Source organism: Pleurodeles waltl, chromosome 1_1 (assembly GCF_031143425.1).
Source record: "Pleurodeles waltl isolate 20211129_DDA chromosome 1_1, aPleWal1.hap1.20221129, whole genome shotgun sequence".
Lineage (NCBI taxonomy): Eukaryota > Metazoa > Chordata > Amphibia > Caudata > Salamandridae > Pleurodeles > Pleurodeles waltl.
Genome location: NC_090436.1, coordinates 313457168 through 313478469, shown reverse-complemented (window position 1 = coordinate 313478469; position 21302 = coordinate 313457168). Strand labels below are relative to the sequence as shown.

General features: G+C 43.5%; 1 protein-coding gene across 1 annotated transcript in view; it reads right to left on the bottom strand.

Moving 5' to 3' along the window:
* Positions 1 to 21302, bottom strand: part of MAP3K1 (mitogen-activated protein kinase kinase kinase 1) — a 416577-nt gene that overhangs the window by 20553 nt on the left and 374722 nt on the right. The window contains exon 19 of the mRNA XM_069222317.1: positions 20662 to 20793. Coding sequence (XP_069078418.1) covers positions 20662 to 20793 — 132 coding nt within the window. The remainder of the gene's footprint in view (positions 1 to 20661; positions 20794 to 21302) is intronic.

Sequence of the window (21302 nt, the reverse complement as noted above, 5' to 3'; positions counted from 1 at the left end):
TTAGCAACTCACCGAATGGGATATTATCAATCAATGATTGTGGATGATAACTAGTGGCATGCAGAATACTATTGCCTGCTGTTGGCTTTCTATATAATGTTGTTTCTATTTTGTTATTGACAATCATTATTTTCACATCTAAAAATTCAATCTCATACTTATGGACTTTCCCAGTGAATCTTAGATTGCAATCATTTATGTTAATCTCTTCCAAAAACTGTGTAGCAGTACTCATATCACCTTTCCAAATTATGAAAATATCGTCTATATACCTTAACCACAAAATTATGTTGTCATTCCATTTATCCATGGGGGAATTGTTAAGGACCAATTCTTCCCACCACCCCATGTAGAGGTTGGCCTAACTTGGGGCAAAACATGTGCCCATCGCGGTACCCCGTTGCTGTTAAAAAATCTCTCGATTGAAAAAAAAACATTATGTTCAAGGCACCATTGTATCATTTCAATTAACATTTTACTATGTTGGTAAAAATAGATTGGTCTTGCACGTAAAAAGTGTTCAATAGCCTTTACCCCTAGATTATGTGGTATGCTTGTGTATAATGATGTAACATCTAGACTTATCAGCAAAAATTCACTCTCCCATGTAATGTCGAAGATCCTCCTCAAAAAATCCGTACTATCCTTCAAATATGAAGCTAAATTCATTACTAGAGGTTGTAGAAAGGAATCTATATATTGGGACACATACTCAAAAAGACTCCCTCTGATAGATACTATTGGTCTACCTGGCGGCTTTAAGGCATCCTTGTGGATTTTTGGTATCAGGTAGAATACCGGGAGTTTAGGAAAATCAACCTTCAAAAATCTGTATTCATGATCATTAATTAACCCCTCTTTTCTCCATTGCTCCAGTTTATTGCCAAAATTGACCTTAACTTCATCAACATGTTTCATATCAATCCTTCTGTAACATATTACATCATTTAGTTGCTTGTATGCTTCTTCCATATAATCCTCTATAGACCATATCACAACATTACCCCCTTTGTCAGAACTTCTAATTATGATCCGTGGATTATTTGATAACTTATTCAAGGTTTTATAATAATTATTCTTATTTCTACTGGTTTTGCTCATCATCTTCAACCTGAGAGCTTTCAGTTCTTTAATTACGGTATCCGAAAATTGATCAATCATGTCTCCACTTGGGGCTGGAACAGTTCTAGATTTTGATTTAAAACCTGATGCACCTTCTTTGTCTAATCTTATTCCCTCAGATTCCAGTCTTGCAACTAGTTGTTCCTCACCAATCTCCTCATTCAAGTTATCTTCCAATGACCATAACTGTCTCATTAAGTGTATATCCTCAATTAGTAGGTTACCCTTCCATTTGTCAATTTCATCCTGTTCAAATTCTGGTCTCTCACTAGGTCTCGTTGTCTTTCTTTTACTGATAGCATGTATCTTTGATAGTTTTAATTTACGTGTAAACAGAAACAAGTCAATACGGCTTTGCTCATAATCAAACCTATCTGGTTGGCAGAAAGAAAGACCTAAGGATAAGTTCTAAACATCTTCTTCTTCTAAGATAACATCTGTTAAATTAATTATCGTTTTATCATCGGTCAATACCGCCTGTTGCTGCGAGTCTTTTTCTCGCCCTCTTCTACATTTATTTCTCTTCCCCCCTCGTCTTTTCTTCCTCTGCCTCTTCCTCTTGCTCTGTTTGATCCTCGCCATGGTCTGTGATTGGTCCTGCGATCTTTCCTTAAAAAATCAAATTCGTCCTGTAAAGAAGTATGAGTTTGGAGACGACCTGTGTCTTCAAGATCAGTATCAGAACTTTCACTGATGTCTGTGGATTTCATACTTTCTATATCTAATCCTCTAGAGCTTTTTTCATTTCTTTTTAGTCTTCCCAGTAATCAAATTTCTTTGCAAACGTGTAAATCTGCCCTGTTTGGTAATCAATCGTGTCTCTGTTGAATTTACGTGCTTTTTTCTGTATGATTTCTTCCTCTATTTTTGCCAATCTCTCTTCCATAGCTGTTTTTAATGAGTCTACTATTTTTTTGTCAGTGAATCCATCGATTGTCTTTTCTAAATTTTCAATTTTCTCAATTGCTTTGTCTCTTTCGATTTGGGCGTATTTAACTAATATTCTCATCATTCCTGCAGAGCTCAATGCATTGTGGGCTGCCCATTCTTTTAACAAATCCGGATGCGGATCTTCATATGTGGGCATGATGAAAATGCGTAATCCTCTTGGAATAATCTCTGCTTCTAAATACCTGTTTAAGGATTCGCATTCCCACCATTTGTTTAACTTTTTTTTCTTGAATTTTTCTAACTCTTTGAAAGATCCATAAACATCGGCTCTTCCTTCCGTTTTATCACCACTCGAAAGCGCCGTTTCACTCGCATTGGATTTAAGAAAAACTAATTCAGCTCTCGCTTTCCTGTTTTCATACAAATCTTGAATTTTGTGAGCCATTGTACTCCGTCTTCAGGCGTTTAACAATTGTGAATGTAAACACGATTATTTACTCGTTATGTGCGCGCGCCGGTGTCTCCAAATGTGAAAGAATTATCACTATGGCGTTTGACTCCGCAAATGTTCTTCATAAACATAAACAGCCGAGCATCTAGCGCTTACCGGTTCACGGCGCCCGTCACCTTCGGCGTCCTCCGACCCCTGTGTGACCTGGTTCCTGTTCACCGGCAACGCCGGCTCGGCTGGACTCTCCAGCGGGGGCGGAAAGGTAATTACATAAAACACTCCACTTGCGGCGTTCCCTTTCGGCACCTGAACGTCAACGGTGCTATTCCTCATACGCACGCCATCGCTTATTATGTTGCACACTTCTCTTCCGTGGATATAGGAAAAAGGCAGCACTCCACAGCCATAACGAATTCAATCATGTTTATTCACCTACAGGGACGCGTTTCGGCGTTGCCGCCTTCATCGACCTGTGAGCCGCCATTTTAGCTCGGTTTTTATACTCCAATTACAATGAACTCAATTAACATATATCATGCGAAAAACTGTTTAAGTCACAAATTTTCACCATACGTTTCAATTAAGCAGCACTTAAATACAATAAGAAAATATACAATGTAAAAATACATTAACTTGTCGGGTGTCATTTCTTCAGTGTTTTCAGGTGCCGAAAGGGAACGCCGCAAGTGGAGTGTTATATATATATATATATATATATGTCACTTACCCAGTGTACATCTGTTCGTGGCATGAGACGCTGCAAATTCACATTCTTTGCACATTCCGCCATCTAGTGTTGGGCTCGGAGTGTTACAAGTTGTTTTTCTTCGAAGAAGTCTTTGAGTCACGAGATCGAGGGCCTCCTTCCCCTTTGGGCTCCATTGCGCATAGGCGTCGACTCCATCTTAGATTGTTTTCCCCGCAGAGGGTGAGGTAGGAGTTGTGTATTATAGTAATAGTGCCCATGCAATGGAGTAAATATGTATGTACATAATGTGGTTAAAGTGATATATTTACAAATTTACAAATGTTCAAAATCAACTTCAAACGGCTACAGGCTCCCGGGGAGGCGGGTGGGCGCATGTGAATCTGCAGCGTCTCATGCCACGAACAGATGTACACTGGGTAAGTGACATTTTCTGTTCTATGGCATGTGTAGCTGCAGATACACATGCTTTTCACAGACTAGTTGTTTGAAACAAAGTTCATAGTACTGCTTGTCCTACTGTGGCTTGTTGTGCTGTTAACACATCCACGCAGTAGTGCTTGATAAACGTATGAGGCGTAGACCATGTGGCTGCCTTACATATTTCAGTCATTGGAATGTTTCCTAGAAAGGCCATGGTAGCACCTTTCTTTCTAGTTGAGTGTGCTTTTGGTGTTATAGGCAGTTCTCTTTTTGCTTTGAGATAACAGGTTTGAATGCATTTAACTATCCATCTGGCAATGCCTTGTTTGGATATTGGATTTCCTGTATGAGGTTTTTGGAAAGCAACGAACAATTGTTTTGTTTTTCGAATTTGTTTTGTTCTGTCAATGTAGTACATTAACGCTCTTTTTATGTCTAATGTATGTAGTGCCCTTTCAGCTACAGAATCTGGTTCTGGAAAGAACACTGGTAGTTCTACTGTTTGATTCAAGTGGAACGGTGATATGACTTTTGATAAGAACTTAGGATTTGTTCGTAAAACTACTTTATGCTTGTGTATCTGAATAAAGGGTTCTTGTATGGTAAATGCTTGTATCTCACTTACTCTTCTTAGAGATGTGATGGCAATTAGAAATGCTACTTTCCATGTTAAGTATTGTATCTCACATGAGCGCATGGGTTCAAACGGTGGACCCATGAGCTGTGTTAAGACAATGTTAAGGTTCCACGAAGGAACTGGTGGTGTCCTTGGTGGGATAATTCTTTTCAGACCCTCCATAAAAGCTTTTATGACTGGGATCCTAAAAAGTGATGTTGAGTGCGTAATTTGCAGATAAGCTGAAACTGCGGTGAGATGTATTTTAATGGATGAAAAAGCTAGCTTTGACTTTTGTAAGTGCAGTAGGTAGCTGACGATGTCTTTAGCAGATGCGTGTAAGGGTTGTATTTGTTTATTAATGGCAATAATACACAAATCTTTTCCACTTATTTGCATAGCAATGCCTTGTGGTTGGTTTCCTAGCTTGTCTTATGACCTCCATACATTCCTGTGTGAGGTCTAGATGTCCGAATTCTAAGACTTCAGGAGCCAGATTGCTAGATTCAGCGATGCTGGATTTGGGTGTCTGATCTGTTTGTGTTGAGTTAACAGATCTGGCCTGTTTGGTAGTTTGACATGAGGTACTACTGATAGGTCTAGTAGTGTTGTGTACCAAGGTTGCCTTGCCCAAGTTGGTGCGATTAGTATGAGTTTGAGTTTGTTTGGACTCAATTTGTTTACCAGATATGGAAGGAGTGGGAGAGGGGGAAAAGCGTATGTAAATATCCCTGACCAACTCATCCATAACGCATTGCCTTGAGACTGATCCTGTGGGTATCTGGATGCGAAGTTTTGGCATTTTGCGTTTTCTTTTGTTGCAAATAGGTCTATTTGTGGTGTTCCCCATCATTGGAAGTAAGTGTTTAGTATTTGGGGGTGAATCTCTTATTCGTGGATATGTTGGTGATCCCGAGAGAGATTGTCTGCTAACTGATTCTGAATCCCTGGAATAAACTGCGCTATTAGGCGAATGTGGTTGTGAATCGCCCAATGCCATATTCTCTGTGCCAGGAGACACAACTGTGTCGAGTGTGTTCCTCCCTGTTTGTTCAGATAATACATCGTTGTCATGTTGTCTGTTTTGACAAGAATGTGTTTGTAGCTTATTATAGGTTGAAATGCTTTCAACGCTAGAAATACTGCCAGTAGTTCTATGTGATTTATGTGAAACTGTCTCGACTGAGTGTCCCATTGTCCTTGGATGCTGTGTTGATTGAGGTGTGCTCCCCACCCTATCATGGAGGCATCTGTCGTTATTACGTATTGAGGCACTGGGTTTTGGAAAGGCCGCCCTTGGTTTAAATTTATATTGTTCCACCATTGAAGCGAGGTGTATGTTTGGCGGTCTATCAACACTAGATCTTGAAGTTGACCCTGTGCCTGTGACCATTGTGATGCTAGGCACTGTTGTAAGGGCCGCATGTGCAATCTTGCGTTTGGGACAATGGCTATGCATGAGGACATCATGCCTAGTAGTTTCATCACCATCTTCACTTGTATCTTTTGTTTTGGGTACATGGCCTGTATTACATTGTGAAATGCCTGTACCCTTTGTGGACTTGGAGTGGCAATCCCTTTTGTTGTGTTGATTGTCGCCCCTAAGTATTGCTGTGTTTGACACGGTTGAAGGTGTGACTTGTTGTAGTTGAGTGAGAAACCTAGTTTGTGGAGGGTTTCTATGACATACTTTGTGTGTTGTGAACACCATTCTTGCGTGTTGGTTTTGATTAACCAATCGTCTAGATACGGGAACACATGTATTTGCTGCCTTCTGATATGAGCAGCCACTACTGCCAGGCATTTTGTAAAAACTCTTGGCGCAGTTGTTATCCCGAAAGGCAACACTTTGAATTGGTAATGTACCCCTTGGAATACAAACCTTAAGTACTTTCTGTGTGAAGGATGTATCGGTATATGGAAGTATGCATCCTTTAGGTCTAGTGTTGTCATGTAGTCTTGCTGTTTGAGCAATGGGATTACGTCCTGCAGTGTCACCACGTGAAAGTGATCTGATTTGATGTAGATATTTAATGTTCTGAGATCTAATATAGGTCTAAGAGTTTTGTCTTTTTGGGTATGAGAAAGTACAGTGAGTAAACTCCTGTTCCTCTCTGATGAATTGGTACGAGTTCTATTGCATCTTTTTGTAACAATGCTTGGACCTCCAGTTGTAGAAGATCCATGTATTGTTTTGACATATTGTGTGTTTTCGGTGGGACATTTGGAGGGAATTTTAGAAATTCTATGCAATAACCATGTTGGATAATTGCTAGGACCCAAGTGTCTGTTGTCATTTCCTCCCATTGTTTGTAGAACTTGGTTAATCTCCCCCCACTGGTGTTATGTGTTGGGGATTTGTGACGTTGAAGTCACTGCTTGTTTTGTGGAGTTTTGGGAGTTTGGAACTTCCCTCTACTTTTTGGGAACTGTCCCCCTCTATATTGTCCCCGAAAACTTCCCTGCTGATATTGGCTCTGATAAGTGGGCCTTGTTTGTGAGGTTGTGGGTTCTGTGCTTTGTACTGGAAACCCCCCTCGAAACTGTGTTTTACGAAATGTGCCTCTGCTCTGTGGGGAGTAGAGTGCGCCCATGGCTTTGGCCATATCAGTGTCCTTTTTAAGTTTTTCGATAGCAGTGTCCACCTCCGGCCCAAACAACTGCTGTCCGTTAAATGGCATATTCAGCACGGCTTGTTGTATTTCCGGCTTGAATCCTGATGTACGCAGCCATGCATGTCTCCGTATTGTCACTGCTGTGTTTACAGTCGTAGCAGCTGTGTCTGCTGCATCCATTGCTGACCGTATCTGATTGTTTGAGATACTCTGTCCTTCTTCCACTACTTGCTGTGCTCTTTTTTGGAACTCCTTGGGCAAATGTTCTATAAAGTGTTGCATTTCGTCCCAATGAGCCCTGTCATATCTGGCCAACAAAGACTGAGTTGGCAATACGCCACTGGTTTGCTGCCTGTGCCGCCACTCTTTTCCCTGCCGAACTTACGACTCTCTTTGTCTGGAGGTGGTGCATCTCCTGAAGTGTGTGAGTTCGCCCTCTTGCGAGATGCCCCTACTACCACTGAGTCTGGTGTCAACTGTTGTGTGATGTACAAGGGGTCTGTTGGTGGCGGTTTATATTTTTTCTCCACCCTTGGAGTAATGGCCCTTCCTTTCACAGGCTCTTCAAACACTTTTTTGGAGTGTTTTAGCATTCCAGGTAGCATGGGGAGGCTCTGGTACTGGCTGTGTGTGGACGACAGTGTATTGAATAGAAAGTCGTCTTCAATTGGATCAGCATGCAGGCTGTCATTATGAAACGCCGCTGCACTTGACACCATCTGTGCGTAGGCTGTACTATCCTCTGGTGGTGATGGTCTAGCTGGATAACACTCGGGACTGTTATCTGACACTGGCGCATCATAAAGATCCCACGCGTCAGGATCATCCTGACTCATCCCTGTATGAGTTGGGGATTGCATCATTGGTGGAGTGTTTACCGGTGATGGTTGTGGAGATGGTGGCGGGGTTACTTGTTTAGCCACCTTCGTTTGTGGCTGCTTGTCTTTGTCTTGGAAGGCAAGTTTTCGTTTCATTCGAATTGAAAGGAGAGTACTGATCTTCCCTGTTTCTTTTTGGATGTGGAGCCTTCTTTGGGTGTAGTCTGGCTCCATTGTCTCCAGTTCCTGTCCAAATCTATGTGTTTGCATTTGTGAGGACAGGCCTTGTTCCTCTGTGTAGGAACTTGATTTCGGTTCAGAGGCCGGATGTTTCGGTATCGAAACCTTTTCGGCTGCCTTTTTCGGTTCCGACGACACTTTTTTGCTCTTCGGCGTACTGATTTCTCGGTGCCGACTTGGTTCGTGCTGCTCTCTCGGTGCCGAGATTGCTCTGACCCGGTGTCTCGGGGTCGAGTATGCTCTGTGCCGGTATCTCGACCGGAGTCGGATGACTTCGACACATGCCTGCCCTTTTTCGGTGCCGATGCCCGGTCACCTATTTTTCAGGTTAAGCCATGGCCTGTTGGCGGTGGCATCCCCTGGGCTTTACTAGTCTTTACGTGAGTCTTGTGCATCGACGTCTTACTCACGGTTTTCGGCGTCTGTTCAGGATCGACCTCTTCCGAGTCTCAATCCTCGATGGAGAAGGCTTCCTCTTCTTCCTCCATGTGTTTTTGTCCTGTCGGCACCGACGCCATCTGTAGTCTTCTTGCTTTTCGGTCCCTTAAGGTCTTTCTGGACCGAAATGCCTGACAGGCCTCACAGGTATCCTCTTTGTGTTCTGGCGACAAACACAAATTACAGACCAAATGCTGATCTGTATAAGGATACTTGTGACCTTCGGGGCAGAAGCGGAATGGGGTCCGTTCCATTAGCCTTGAAGACGCATGCGGTCGGGCCGACCAGGCCCCGCCGGGGAATCAAAAACCCCGAAGGGTCGCCGGAGCTCTTCAAATTTCGGTGTCGATCTGTTGTAACTAACCCGATACCGAACGCAAACAATACCGTCGAATTTTCCGAGTTTTCCACTAACTTTCCAAACCTAAGCGCAGAGCAAAAAGGAACACGTCCGAACCCGATGGCGGAAAGAAAACAATCTAAGATGGAGTCGACGCCCATGCGCAATGGAGCCCAAAGGGGAGGAGTCCCTCGATCTCATGACTCGAAAAGACTTCTTCGAAGAAAAACAACTTGTAACACTCCGAGCCCAACACTAGATGGCGGGATGTGCAAAGCATGTGTATCTGCAGCTACACATGCCATCGAACATATATATATCATTCAACCCACTTAATACTTATCTGTACTTACCTTTAAAACCTTTATCACGCATTCACCTTTACCATTCATGCCTTTACAATGAAATTTGTTGTAAAGGCATGTAGGAGGCTGGCCTGGCTTGTAGTGGGTACCTAAGGTACTTACACCTTGTGCCAGGTCCAGTTATCCCTTATTAGTAGAATAGAGGTGTTTCTAGCAGCTTAGGCTGATAGAAGGTAGCTATGGCAAAGCAGCTTAGGCTGAACTAGGAGACATCCTACTATACCACTTATATCATATGCACAATATCATAAGAAAACACAATACACAGAGTTACTAAAAATCAAGGTACTTTATTTTTATGACGATATGCCACAAGTATCTCAAGGAGTACCCTCAGTAAGAAGGTAAGTAATCTACACAAGTTATATGTACACAAACCAAAAATAGGTAAGCAAGAGTCAGAAAAGTAATGCAAACAGTGTAGAATTACAATAGTTTGCAACAGGCAGACATAGGTCTAGGGGCAACACAAACCATATACCCCAAAAGTGGAATGCGAATCAGGAATGGACCCCAGACCTATGGGAGCTTGTAGAGGGTCGCTTGGACTGTAAGAAAACAGTCAGGGTGTCCAAGATACCCCACCCCAAGACCCTGAAAAGTAGGAGTAAAGTACACCTACTACCCCAAAAGAGCACAATAGTCATGATAGGGCGATTCTGCAAGAACCACAAACACCAGCGGTGCACTGAAAACGGATTCCTGGACCTGAGGACCTGCAAAGCAAGGGGACCAAGTCCAATAGTCGGGACAGTGTCTGGGGGTTGGGGGGGTTGGAGCAGGAGCCCAGAAAACCGTGGATGAAGGTGCAAGGAAGCTGCCTCCGGATGGAAGAAGCTTGGAGTTCTGCAAGAACGAAGAGGACTAGGAACTTCTCCTTTGGATGGAAGATGTCCCACATCGCGATGAAGCTTGCAGAGGTGTTCCCACAAAGAAATACCGCAAACAAGCCTTGCTAGCTGCAAGAGTCGCGGTAGAGGTTTTTGGGTGCTGCTTCACTCCTATTTCTCAGAGGAAATCCTTTGTTCTGCCTGGATCCCAGGAGGGCAGAATCCTGTCTGGGGGGTTGGCAGCAGCAGTAGCTGCAGTGGAAACCCCGGAAAGGCAGTTTGGCAGTACCCGGGTTCTGTGCTAGAGACCCGGGGGATCATGGAATTGTCCCCCCAACACCAGAATGGTATTGGGGTGACAATCCCATGATCTTAGACCTGTTACATGGCCATGTTGGGAGTTACCATTGTGACGCTATACATAGGTAGTGACCTATGTATAGTGCACGCGTGAAATGGTGTCCCCGCACTCACAAAGTCCGGGGAAATTGCCCTGAATGAAGTGGGGGCACCTTGGCTAGTGCCAGGGTGCCCACACACTAAGTAACTTGGCACCCAACCTTCACCAGGTGAAGGTTAGACATATAGGTGACTTATAAGTTACTTAGGTGCAGTGGTAAATGGCTGTGAAATAACGTGGACGTTATTTGACGCAGGCTGCAGTGGCAGTCCTGTGTAAGAATTGTCTGAGCTCCCTATGGGTGGCAAAAGAAATGCTGCAGCCCATAGGGATCTCCTGGAACCCCAATACCCTGGGTAACTAAGTACCATATACAAGGGAATTATATGGGTGTACCAGTGTGCCAATGAGAATTGGTAAATTTAGTCACTAGCCTGCAGGGACAAATTTGGAAAGCAGAGAGAGCATAACCACTGAGGTTCTGGTTAGCAGAGCCTCAGTGATACAGTTAGGCACCACACAGGGAACACATACAGGGTACATACTATGAGCACTGGGGCCCTGCCTGGCAGGGTCACAGTGACACAAGGACTAAAACAACATACATACAGTGAAATATGGGGTTAACATGCCAGGCAAGATTGTACTTTCCTACAAGGCATGCGTGGTAAAGGTATATTCGTGGTAAAGGCATCCGTTGTAAATGCATTTCGTTGCATTCACTGCGATGTAAGTGATGTTTCCCGTAAGAAGGTTCAGCCTGAGCACAATCTTCTTGTGGGCGCTGATGGACATTTCCACAAGCACGGAGTAATAGGGCTTGTCAAGATGGAGCCACCATGATAAGCTTCAGGGATACCCATCTCATTTTCATCATCGCATTCGGGGGGAGGAGGAAAAGAGTAGGTAAAGGTGTCGGACCAATTCATCTGCATTGCCTTTGGACTGTGAGTGCGGGTACCTGGAGGCAAAGCTTGGACATTTTGTATTTAGGATAGGGCAAACAGGTACATATGTAGGACGTGCAGGCGGCAATCCCACTCGTGGACTTGATGTGTCCTTTTTAGGAGGTCTGCAAAGTCACTGTCCACCTTTCGAAGTTGTTCCGCTATGGGTTAAATGTTGTGGTGGATTGCCTAATGCAGAATCTCCTATGTTAGAGCTGCGAGCTGAAGAGAGTGTATGCTGCCCTGCTTCTGCAAGTAATACATGGCTGTCATGTTGCCTGCCTTGATGAGGACTATCTCCCCCCGAATGATCTCGAAGAAGGCTTAAGGGTATTGCCAGTAATTTTTCAGTAACTGATGTGACAGCACCTGTGTTGAAGGGCCCACACCTCCTGCACATTCGTGGCACTGAGATATGTTACCCAGTCTTTGAGCTAGGCACCCGTGGCAATGTCCACCTGTGATTCTGTTGCGGTTTCACCAGAGCAGAAAGTGGTGAGTGTTGACCTTCACCAACACTGGATCTTACTAGTGAACCTCCACTTGTGACCTCTGCCTTGCTAGGCACTCTTGCAGAGCGTGTCTGTGGAACCTGGTGTGGTGAGCGATACTGATACACAAGGCTATTTTCCCTGGAAGTCACATAGTTCTATCCATAAGGTTGACCTAAAAAAAAAAAAAAAAAAAGACAGCAGCTGCTGGAATGGCAACCCAAACTGGTGGTTGAGGGTAGGCTGTCACTGCACTCAACACAAATCCCAGGAAAGGTTGGATATGCGGAGGCTGATAGTATTATGGTAAATCTCAAGCTGTGGAGCAGGGAAATAGGTGCTTGAGTTTGTGCTAGGCATTGGTGTCTGCTGTTGCACTTGATTAGCCAAATGTCGACGGAGAGACTGGAGTGAGTTCCCATCAAGGACAGGTGACCATCCCTACTAGGCACTCTGTTAACACCATTGGAGCCTCCTTTGAGGTCAAACACCATTATAAAATTGCCTTGTTGGAGCATAGGCTTGATGCCGTGCAGGGATGTCATGTAAATGTTACAACAGGAGGTACTTGTTTAGAGGTCTGAGGGAGCCTTCCCTTTTGGCAAGAGGAAGTAAAGATTACGTTACTTTTTATGTATTTATTTTATACACAGCAGCACTCCTGCACACTGCAAGGTGGTGCCACGTGCCTCCAAGTTGATTCCCTACTGGCTGGAGTGGAGCCACACATAAGTGTCACCCATGAGTGATGGAGAGTGTCTTTTTAACTTTCTATGCACTCATACACAGAGCATGAACTTCTGTTGGTACTGAATGCTGACTTAAAACCTTTTAAAATGATAAAAGGCCACAGAGGAATCCGGGATTAGCTTGAGTAGCCACCAGAAAGAGCACTGTTGTAGATTGCAAACCTTAGAATAGATACCAAAACAGTACCTTTCCAGGGAGTGGAGTTTGGTTGTGGACTCAGATGAAAAAGTCTTTCATGACTGAGCAGATGAGATGCCCTTCCTGAAGGGCTTAGTTGTTCATTCGGCAGTGCTGGGTGAACATACGCACGTTGCAGCTTGGCAAATACCACTGACAGGCACTCTGCTGGAAAACGCAGAGGTAGCAGCTTCAGTCATGGTAAAAAGAGCAGTCAGACCTTCCGGGGGCTGCTACTTGGCCAATGGGTAGCAGATCTTAATGTAGAGAACTATCCACCTAAACAGCGTCCTCTTCTGCACAGACTTCCCTACCTTTACTCCAGAGAACTCCACATAATGCTGATAGTCCAATTGGTGTTCCTGGTGGGATCACTGTAAAAGCTTAAAACACTTTTATGGTCCATTCATGTGGGAAAGCAAATATCACAGGCAGAGTGATGAACTTCCCAACAAGAAAATAAGTCCAGACTTTTGGAAAGAATGCAGCCTGGGTCCTCAACACCAACTTGCCAGGAAAAAACGGTTGTATCTGGCAGTAGGACTCAAAGTAAGAAAGATAAGAGCCAGATGCCCGGGTCCAGAACAGATAGTATCTGAGTCAGCATGAGCATTTGAATTTGCCCCTGCACAACAAGGCATTCAGCGGCGAGATGTCCATAACAGTATCAGAACATATCAGTTTCAGAACAAGGAAATAGCAAAAGTAACGATCCACTAATCTTTCAGAGTCCAGAACTCAAATGCATCACTGGAGAGCAACAGCCACAACTCTTTCAACAGAATAAACTGGTGCTGATCGAAAATCTGCTCTGGTTTGGGAGGGATGATGGATACAGCAGAAAGAAAAGGTAGTGCATAGTCATTTTGAAAGGTTTGCAACACCCATCTGTGATTGGACTGGCAATGTGAGAGAAAATGTTGTATCTGGTCTCTTGCCGGTCGGGCATGTGCCACTGAGGGTAAACTAAAGTGGTTTTAGTGGCAGTCGAAGCAGGGGAAGAGGAATTGGATGACTGAACTCAGTGCTGGCCTGCCTTCATGACCCATGTTTGCGGTCTCGAAAGGAGTAGGGTGCATGCTGTGCTGGTTGAAAAGGCTATTTCCTGTCAATATGCCAGTCCACTGGAATAGCCCCAGAACTTTCTGAATTGATGTGGAAACTGTCTTGCTGGTATCAACAGGCCCAAGGAGTGCAACAAAGCTCAACTGTCTTTAAAGCACTCCAAAGCACAGTCTGTCTTCCCACTGAAAAGGCAAGACCCATTAAAGAGCATATCCATGACTGAGACCTGTACATCGCCAGCAAATCCTGAGGAACTCGTCCACGCGTGACAAATAAGTACATCACTAGTGCTGACTACCCTCACCAGGGAATCGGTATTAGTCAGACTTGTGTGGATGACATATTTATCCACATCCTGATCATGAATCTTCTATGCCAAAGCAGACCTGATTTCTTCTGGTACTGCTGGAAAGATCTTGATGGCCATGTCCCAAGAGGCATGTGTTTGGTGGCCAAGCAAACAAACAGCATTTACAATTCGCAATGATAGACATGGGCTTGCTAAATGTCTCAGTTCTCCTGGATTTCCTATCCAGAGGAGTAGTTGGAAATTGATTTGGATTCATCTTACTGGGTGAGACCTACACAAGAAGGTTCGCTGGAGTGGGGTGTGTGGTGTGACAATTGCAGTCCCTAGGCATCGATCTGGCACATGTGTCTGCCTGCCTATTCACAAGCAGGAAAGAACAAGGCTTCAACTGAGTAATGATGCCCTCACTGATATTTTTATGGCTAAAGGGAAACAAGGGCTCAGAGGTAGCTGTTCCAGGCTTTAAGACCTGTTAGGACATTTGTTTTGGTCTCAACATAGGGTAGCTGTAATTACAGTGGCTCAGCTGCCCACCACTGCAAACAAGTAACTCTCTTCTGTTAGTGGCTCAACTCATGAGTCAACCTCTATCTCAAGCAAGGTCAAGCCTGCTGGCATTCTGTAAATCAATACATAAGGCATCATCATTACAGTGAAGGGGGCACGAGCCATCCACCACAATCATCGTGGGCTGCCCCTGATGTGGCATAGGATCAGACTCGGAACCAAAAAGAAAAAGCCTCTGTAATAGGTGCAACATGGCAGCATTAGGTTGCATAACGAAAGGTGGTGCTATTGTGATCCTGCAGTGCAACACTGGTCAAGCTGGAGCCCAAGTTGATTCAGGGGTCTGACATAGGCATTGGTGTAGCGAGAACCAGCGTGGCTCTTGGGCCCAGAGTAAAAGTCTGTACCAATTAGTAAGGGCCCATTAGCAGGTCCCAGGGGAGCAGACTGTGTCGGGAATGTACCCGCCAATGGTAACTAGACTGTGGGCCAGTGCAGTTTCACAGCATCTTCTGCACCAACTTCTGTGGTGCCTTCGGCATCGATTTTGGAAGTAAGCGATGGTGCTCTGCCCTTGGATCAAGTAGGGCTTGATGACTTTTGGAAGAGGCTTTATAAACTACCTAGCCTTCTCTCCATGCTGACTGGAGCCTGAAAGCGACAGATGCCTGGAGCAGACAGTCTCTTTTGTCTGTGCTCAGGGGCAGATACCCGACTCCTGTGGGAACAGTGCTTTATCTAAGCATCTAACAGTTTAGGAATCCTTGGTTTGGTTGGGTGGCTCTAAGAAACAGGTGTCTTACTTATGACCTGCGCATCTTCTTGGGTCAAGGCTAAGTGATTTTCAGCATTTGTTTGACTTCCTCCTTTTCTTCGCATGCTGACTTGCTCAAGGACACTGCCCAAGAGCTGAGAATTGGCAGGACTGAAAGCATTAGGGATGGACCTGTGTGGTCTTCTTCAGCACCATAAGCGGTCTTTATAAATGTCTAGTTTCAGAGAAAGGTTGTTGGTGCATTCTGCAGTGTGCCCATCGCCTCTCCCACCGGTACCTTAAGGGCTTCTTCGAATGGTTTTGTTGGCGGCACAGTCAGTCAGGAGAGAGGCACAGATTGCAGACATTGTGGTGCTCCAACCACAGTTACTTTGAGTTGCACCAGGGCAATATTGGAAGGGTGTCCATTCGATCACCCTTACGAGTCTGCAATCTCTGGTGCAATGTTCAAGGAAGAATATGTGGACTCGAAGGCTGTGGGAAGGCCCTTGGTGTCCCGTTTAACAAACGGTACTCAGCGCACATCAGGAGGTGTCCGGTGAAGTAGAGTGATGGTTGTTGAAGCATGGACTGCTTTTCAAAACATCAATGTTGGAAACTAATCCAGTTCGGCCTGAAAACCATGTAAAGAACACAAACTTGAGCTCTCTCGATGTACATCCGAATCCTACATTGGAGAAAAACAATCTAAAGTGGAGTCAATGCCCTTGCATATAATACGCCAAGGGTGGAGTCACAGCACCTATGACTCAAAAGACTTATTTGATGAAGAACAACTTTAAAACGTATGAGCCCAACAATACACAGCACAAGTATTCAAAGCAAGTGTATCTATATCCATGCTACAAATACCCTATTCTTAAAGTTTGTTTACATTAAAAATGGTGACTTTAACCAGGATAGTTAAAAAAGTGACACTCAAGTCAGTAATAAGTTCCTATAATGACAGAATAAAAAAAAATGGTAATCAAACCAGAGGTCTGTGGTGAGGGAATTTGTAGGCAGATGAACACTTGGAGCAGGTTCCTCTGTACTGTGTTGCTCCTTGCACTATCAGATTCTTTTGTGACTAGAGGAGCGGTGAAGTGGTAATTATAGTGATGCCAAAATGGTTGGACTGAGCAGTTGCCTGGCAGAAATTTCTATGAAAAGTATAACAGGTCAATTATACCACACAATAACAGCACAAGCATAGGCTATGTGCATTAAGTGCAATGTTGTCAGAACAGAGAATTTTGGTGAATACTTTTACCATTTAATTTAGATATCAACTGTCATCCCGCTGTATTATGTATTGTCGTGAAAAGAAATTAAGACTGCCAATTGAACTGAGTTCTTTTAGTACAAAAAAAATAATTAATGTTTAATTTTCATTACTCCATTTTCTATGTGGCTTTAAACTTTAAGAACTAGAGCAGATAAAACATACAGGACTACCTAGATACAAAGATGTGCACAATGTGAAAGATGGCCGAACTATACAAGGTTTAGACAATAATACTACGTAGCTCTGCTCAACATGAGGAAAAATGATACAATCTTGAATTTCATTGCCATCACCGAGAAACAGTACTAATAAATAAATACAGCAAACTAAATATGTGGCTATTATTATTGAGACAAACTGGACTAGTCTGCGGGTCTGGCTGAAAGCTGACAAAATAATGCTGTATAAATTCTTGAGCAATTTGAACCAAGGACTGCAAGTTATTGAAAAAACTGCTTGCAGCTTCTAAATATTTGAAGAAGTGAGCCAGAAGAAGTCTTCAGTTAAGGTGGATCTAGGAGCATAAAACTTGCATACTGGGGGGAAAAATATTAACTTTGTTAATGATTTCACTGGTGGCCAGATGGGAGGAGGAAGCTGGCAGTAAGAGGTCAAAGGATAAGCAAACGCTGGAGGGGATGTGGAGGAAATTTGACAAACGAGGAGTAGGAGGGATAAGGAGAGCAGAAAGACAAAATGGTGAGGGAGAGAAACCAGCTGCTCATGCATTACACAATGCATGGCCTCAGCAGTGAAGGATACAATATGACCAATCAAAACACAGACTGAAATGTTCCCAAGGAAAGTTAAGAAAGCTATGCAATCAGAAGCAAGGGAATAGAGATAGACAAGACAGCCATCGAATCATGAACAATGGATGAACTCAAAGCTCACTAGCACAATAGCTGTTTTTTTGCCAATGGATAGCTAGAACTATTTGTAGGTAAGACTAAAAAGAGCCCCGTACAAAAGGCTGAATAACGTAAGTGAGAAAGTGAGGTGCATGGAACACTTAGAAAACTAAACCAATTAAAATGCAGACCACATTTTTAAGGATATAGTTGATGTATTGCAATGTCCCAGTATAACGACATCATGTGTATGAATGTGACTCACTGGTGAGAGGAATATGTTTGGATTATTCCTGAAGAAAACCAACACCGACAAAAAAAGGACAAACTGATCAAATAAAAATAGAAAACATACTAGATTTAGACTAGGACTCAATGAAAAGGTAAGAGGCAACAATAAGCTATGGAAGGCCAATGGTTGACAGAATTATCCAGGAAACAAGGAAAAAAAGGATTATATGTAAAATATGTCACACCCCCAGCCTAGGTAGAAGGAAAGACTTTTTAGAGGTCAATGAAAAGCAAAAATTAAACCATAGATTGCACGTCAAAGAAAGACAAGCATTGACTAGGTCTAACCTATGATATCCATTGATTTACTTCAGTGCTTGGTTTTCCCCTCCCAGATATCTGCTGGGGAGCAAACACATGCCTGGCAGCCATCCTGGAATGGTTTTGAAGAGTACCTCAAAATCATATCTGAGGAAGCATCACCACTTATATTGATATGTCCTAGAAAACATGTGAGAAAACTTGCAAATCTCCCCCCCTCCCTTCCCCAAGTATCTACTGAATTATAGAAAGGCTAAGGTTCTGAGATGCCATATGCTTGGTGTCATATGACAGCAGTGGTAAAGCACTGAAAGAGGTCTGCTGTGCTTCTTGCAATAATTTTGCTTAAAGCTTAAGAAGAAATATTTCAGGATGGCCACCACACAACCACAGGTCTCCATGTTGGATTTTTTGAAAAAACATTTAAAGATTCTGATGTAACAATACGCAACATTTACAGCAAGGAGGGGGGAGTGATTTTTTATATAAAGATAATGAGCTGGCAGGAAAGCGTTGTTTCCTCGGGCACCTTACTGGGATATAATGAGCATCCCTGGCACCGAGAAGTTAGTAATCGCTGGATTTGAACCAAGGACAAGATGAAGACCAATCTGCACCCTTTTGAAGTGCATGAGGAAAGGCTGCAACGCTGGAGCAACTTTACATGCTGCATTCCAGGCTAGGGGAGTTTGGGCCATTTTATGTGTGCTTGGCCTGGGAAACATTGATTCCCGTGCCCAATCCACTGCAGAGGCTCCAAGGATCAGAGGGCTGATCCCCCAGGGACACAAAAGTGGAAAAAGCACAAAATGTAAAAGTGGTAGCCCTTGCTGAAGTTTCACTGCCACCAGTCACCAGGTGCACCAACAAAGGAATCCAAGATAGCCAAAGTCTGCACCCGAGTCTGCTGGACCAGGGAGAGCAGCCAGAGACCAGATTCGTTGGACATCAAGGACATTAGCCCCACCAAAGGTTTGTACTGAAACCACTGTCTTGCAAGAACAAAAGGTCTGCATCAGCAGTCCTTTGACCCCTGCATAGGGGACTTGGTGGGACCCAAGATCTTTGGCCAGTCATTTCACTCATTTGAGGGCCAAGGACTCAACCAGACTTCACCCCTCGAGCCGCACAGCATCTGGAGTTTCCATTGAGTATCCGTAAGTCTGCATCCTTCAACATCAGGACCCCTCCGCAGAAGTCAATGGCTGTTGTCCATTAAAGTTTGGAACACGCTTCTAAGATGCTCTGGTAGCCAAGTAACTGTCCAAAGTTTCCTTCCTAGACCTCTATCCTGGCGGATTTGGTCACCTAACTCGGTCTAGTTACTGAACGCAGTGTAACAAACGTTTTACAGTTTGCAAAGTTTTGACTTAACAATTCTTCTTTGTGCTTGATGTTTTTTAAATGCTTTAAAAATTGATATCTCCGGACTTTATTTTGTTGTTTGGTGGTGTTAAATGCTCTAAATATTGTTCCTTTGCTAAGCCTTGCTGCTATGTGACAAAGCTACCAAAGAACTGAGTGATTTCCATGCAACCAGGCCAGACTAAAAATTGGTAAAGAATATGGCGAGGCAGGCTATGGATGGGTCACAATAATTTTGTGTTAAATGATGTATAGGACAGAATTCTATCTAATCAGCAATTTAAGCAGGAGGATAAGGAAAACACTAGAGCGGGCCACAAGTGATCTAGATTTGATAGATCTATGGCATGAACAACATGCCTAAGCTCAGGTGTTTTCCCACCATGCACAAGCACCCATCAATTACTTTAGGCTTGATCATGTACCAGTAGACAGAATGCAAATAGTATATCACAAGATGTGTATATGGGGAGAATATTATCGGATCATTCCCCATTATGATTCAAATAATGCTGCCAAAAGCTTAGGACAGTGGTCCCTGTATGGATATTGCTGGTGTCAGCCCTTAAAACCTCAGTATTTCAGCATTTTTATGAAAAAACCACAGCCAGTGCCAGCACAAAGGTAGTAAAATGGGATGCGATGGAGGTTGTAGTGAGGAGAGGACGCTGGCCAATATCACTTCTTGTATTAAGAGACCCAACAAAGAAATTACTGATGCTGAGACTGAGTTGGCAAGACCACATACACAGCAGCACAGAGACGCAGTGGCCCAAAAGGGAGCATATGACACATGAAAGATCACACTAGAGAAAATGGGGGGAGAAAGAGCAGTTGCACCGTACAGAATTCAGGCAATTGCTCCACACAGGAGGAGCTAGAGTGGGAAGGATGCTAGCAGGACCCTTGAAGAGGGACAGGATACCTGTAGCTATTACCACATTGAGAGATTACAAGGCACACTGGTCAGCATGCAGGAACAAAATAATGAGTTCCTCAGTTGTTTTTAGATGGTTGAATGCACCATCACTGATGTGGGAAGATGGAAACGTGCTCCAAACATTGCAACATCCTAGGCTCACACAGGAACACAAGGCCCAAGTGGAAAAGCTCACAACACTGTAGGAAATAAAAGGGGCTATAAACGAACTTAGCAGGCCTGAAACGCCAGGCATTGATAGGATGCAGGTAGAATGGTATCAGATATACACAAATGTACTGGCGGAAAAACTACTCCCAATCTATCAGGAGGCATAACGGACCTGAGTAGTGACCAAATCTTGCAGACCATTATCAATGTTTACTACGCACATTTCACAACTTTTTAAACACAGAACCAAATGCCTTACCTTAAATATGAGTGCAAGGTGATTGGAGTGTTTTTCTGCATTCCAGGGAGGCTTAGCACAAGACATTTCTATAATTCCACAGCCAACACTCCACACATCACAGCTTCTTCCATATTGCTGGCCCCTAAGCACCTATAAAAAGGAACAACACTAATTAATTTAATGCACATTCTAACGCCTGGGTTTGAAGATAAAACTGTAAAGCATCAAATGTAGAAAAGATCTATGGGAAGCTCATGTACATGATAATTTTATTATTTAAGATAAGCAAAACAAAATAGCACTGGGACATAGCACTAAATTAGCTCTTCCAACATCACTACTGTACTAGTACATTACAATAAAGATTTTGGAGTACCTAATGCAAGATGGATTGCTTATAAAGAGTTACATGTTTAGCCAATTTCATGATAACAAACGCCAAAAACCTGATCAAAAAGCTGGGAGTCCAGGCCCAGCAGTTGCAGATGTGTGTGGAACCTGCAGGAATAGAGACCATATGTAATTTGCAGACTTACTAATTCTACTGTATTGCAAGAAATGGCCACAGCCATCACCAAAGCTGAGTGGGCCTTCAGAATAGGTGATAAAATTGTTGAAAAATAAAGTAATCCATACAATTTCCATTAAGAGAGACGTCT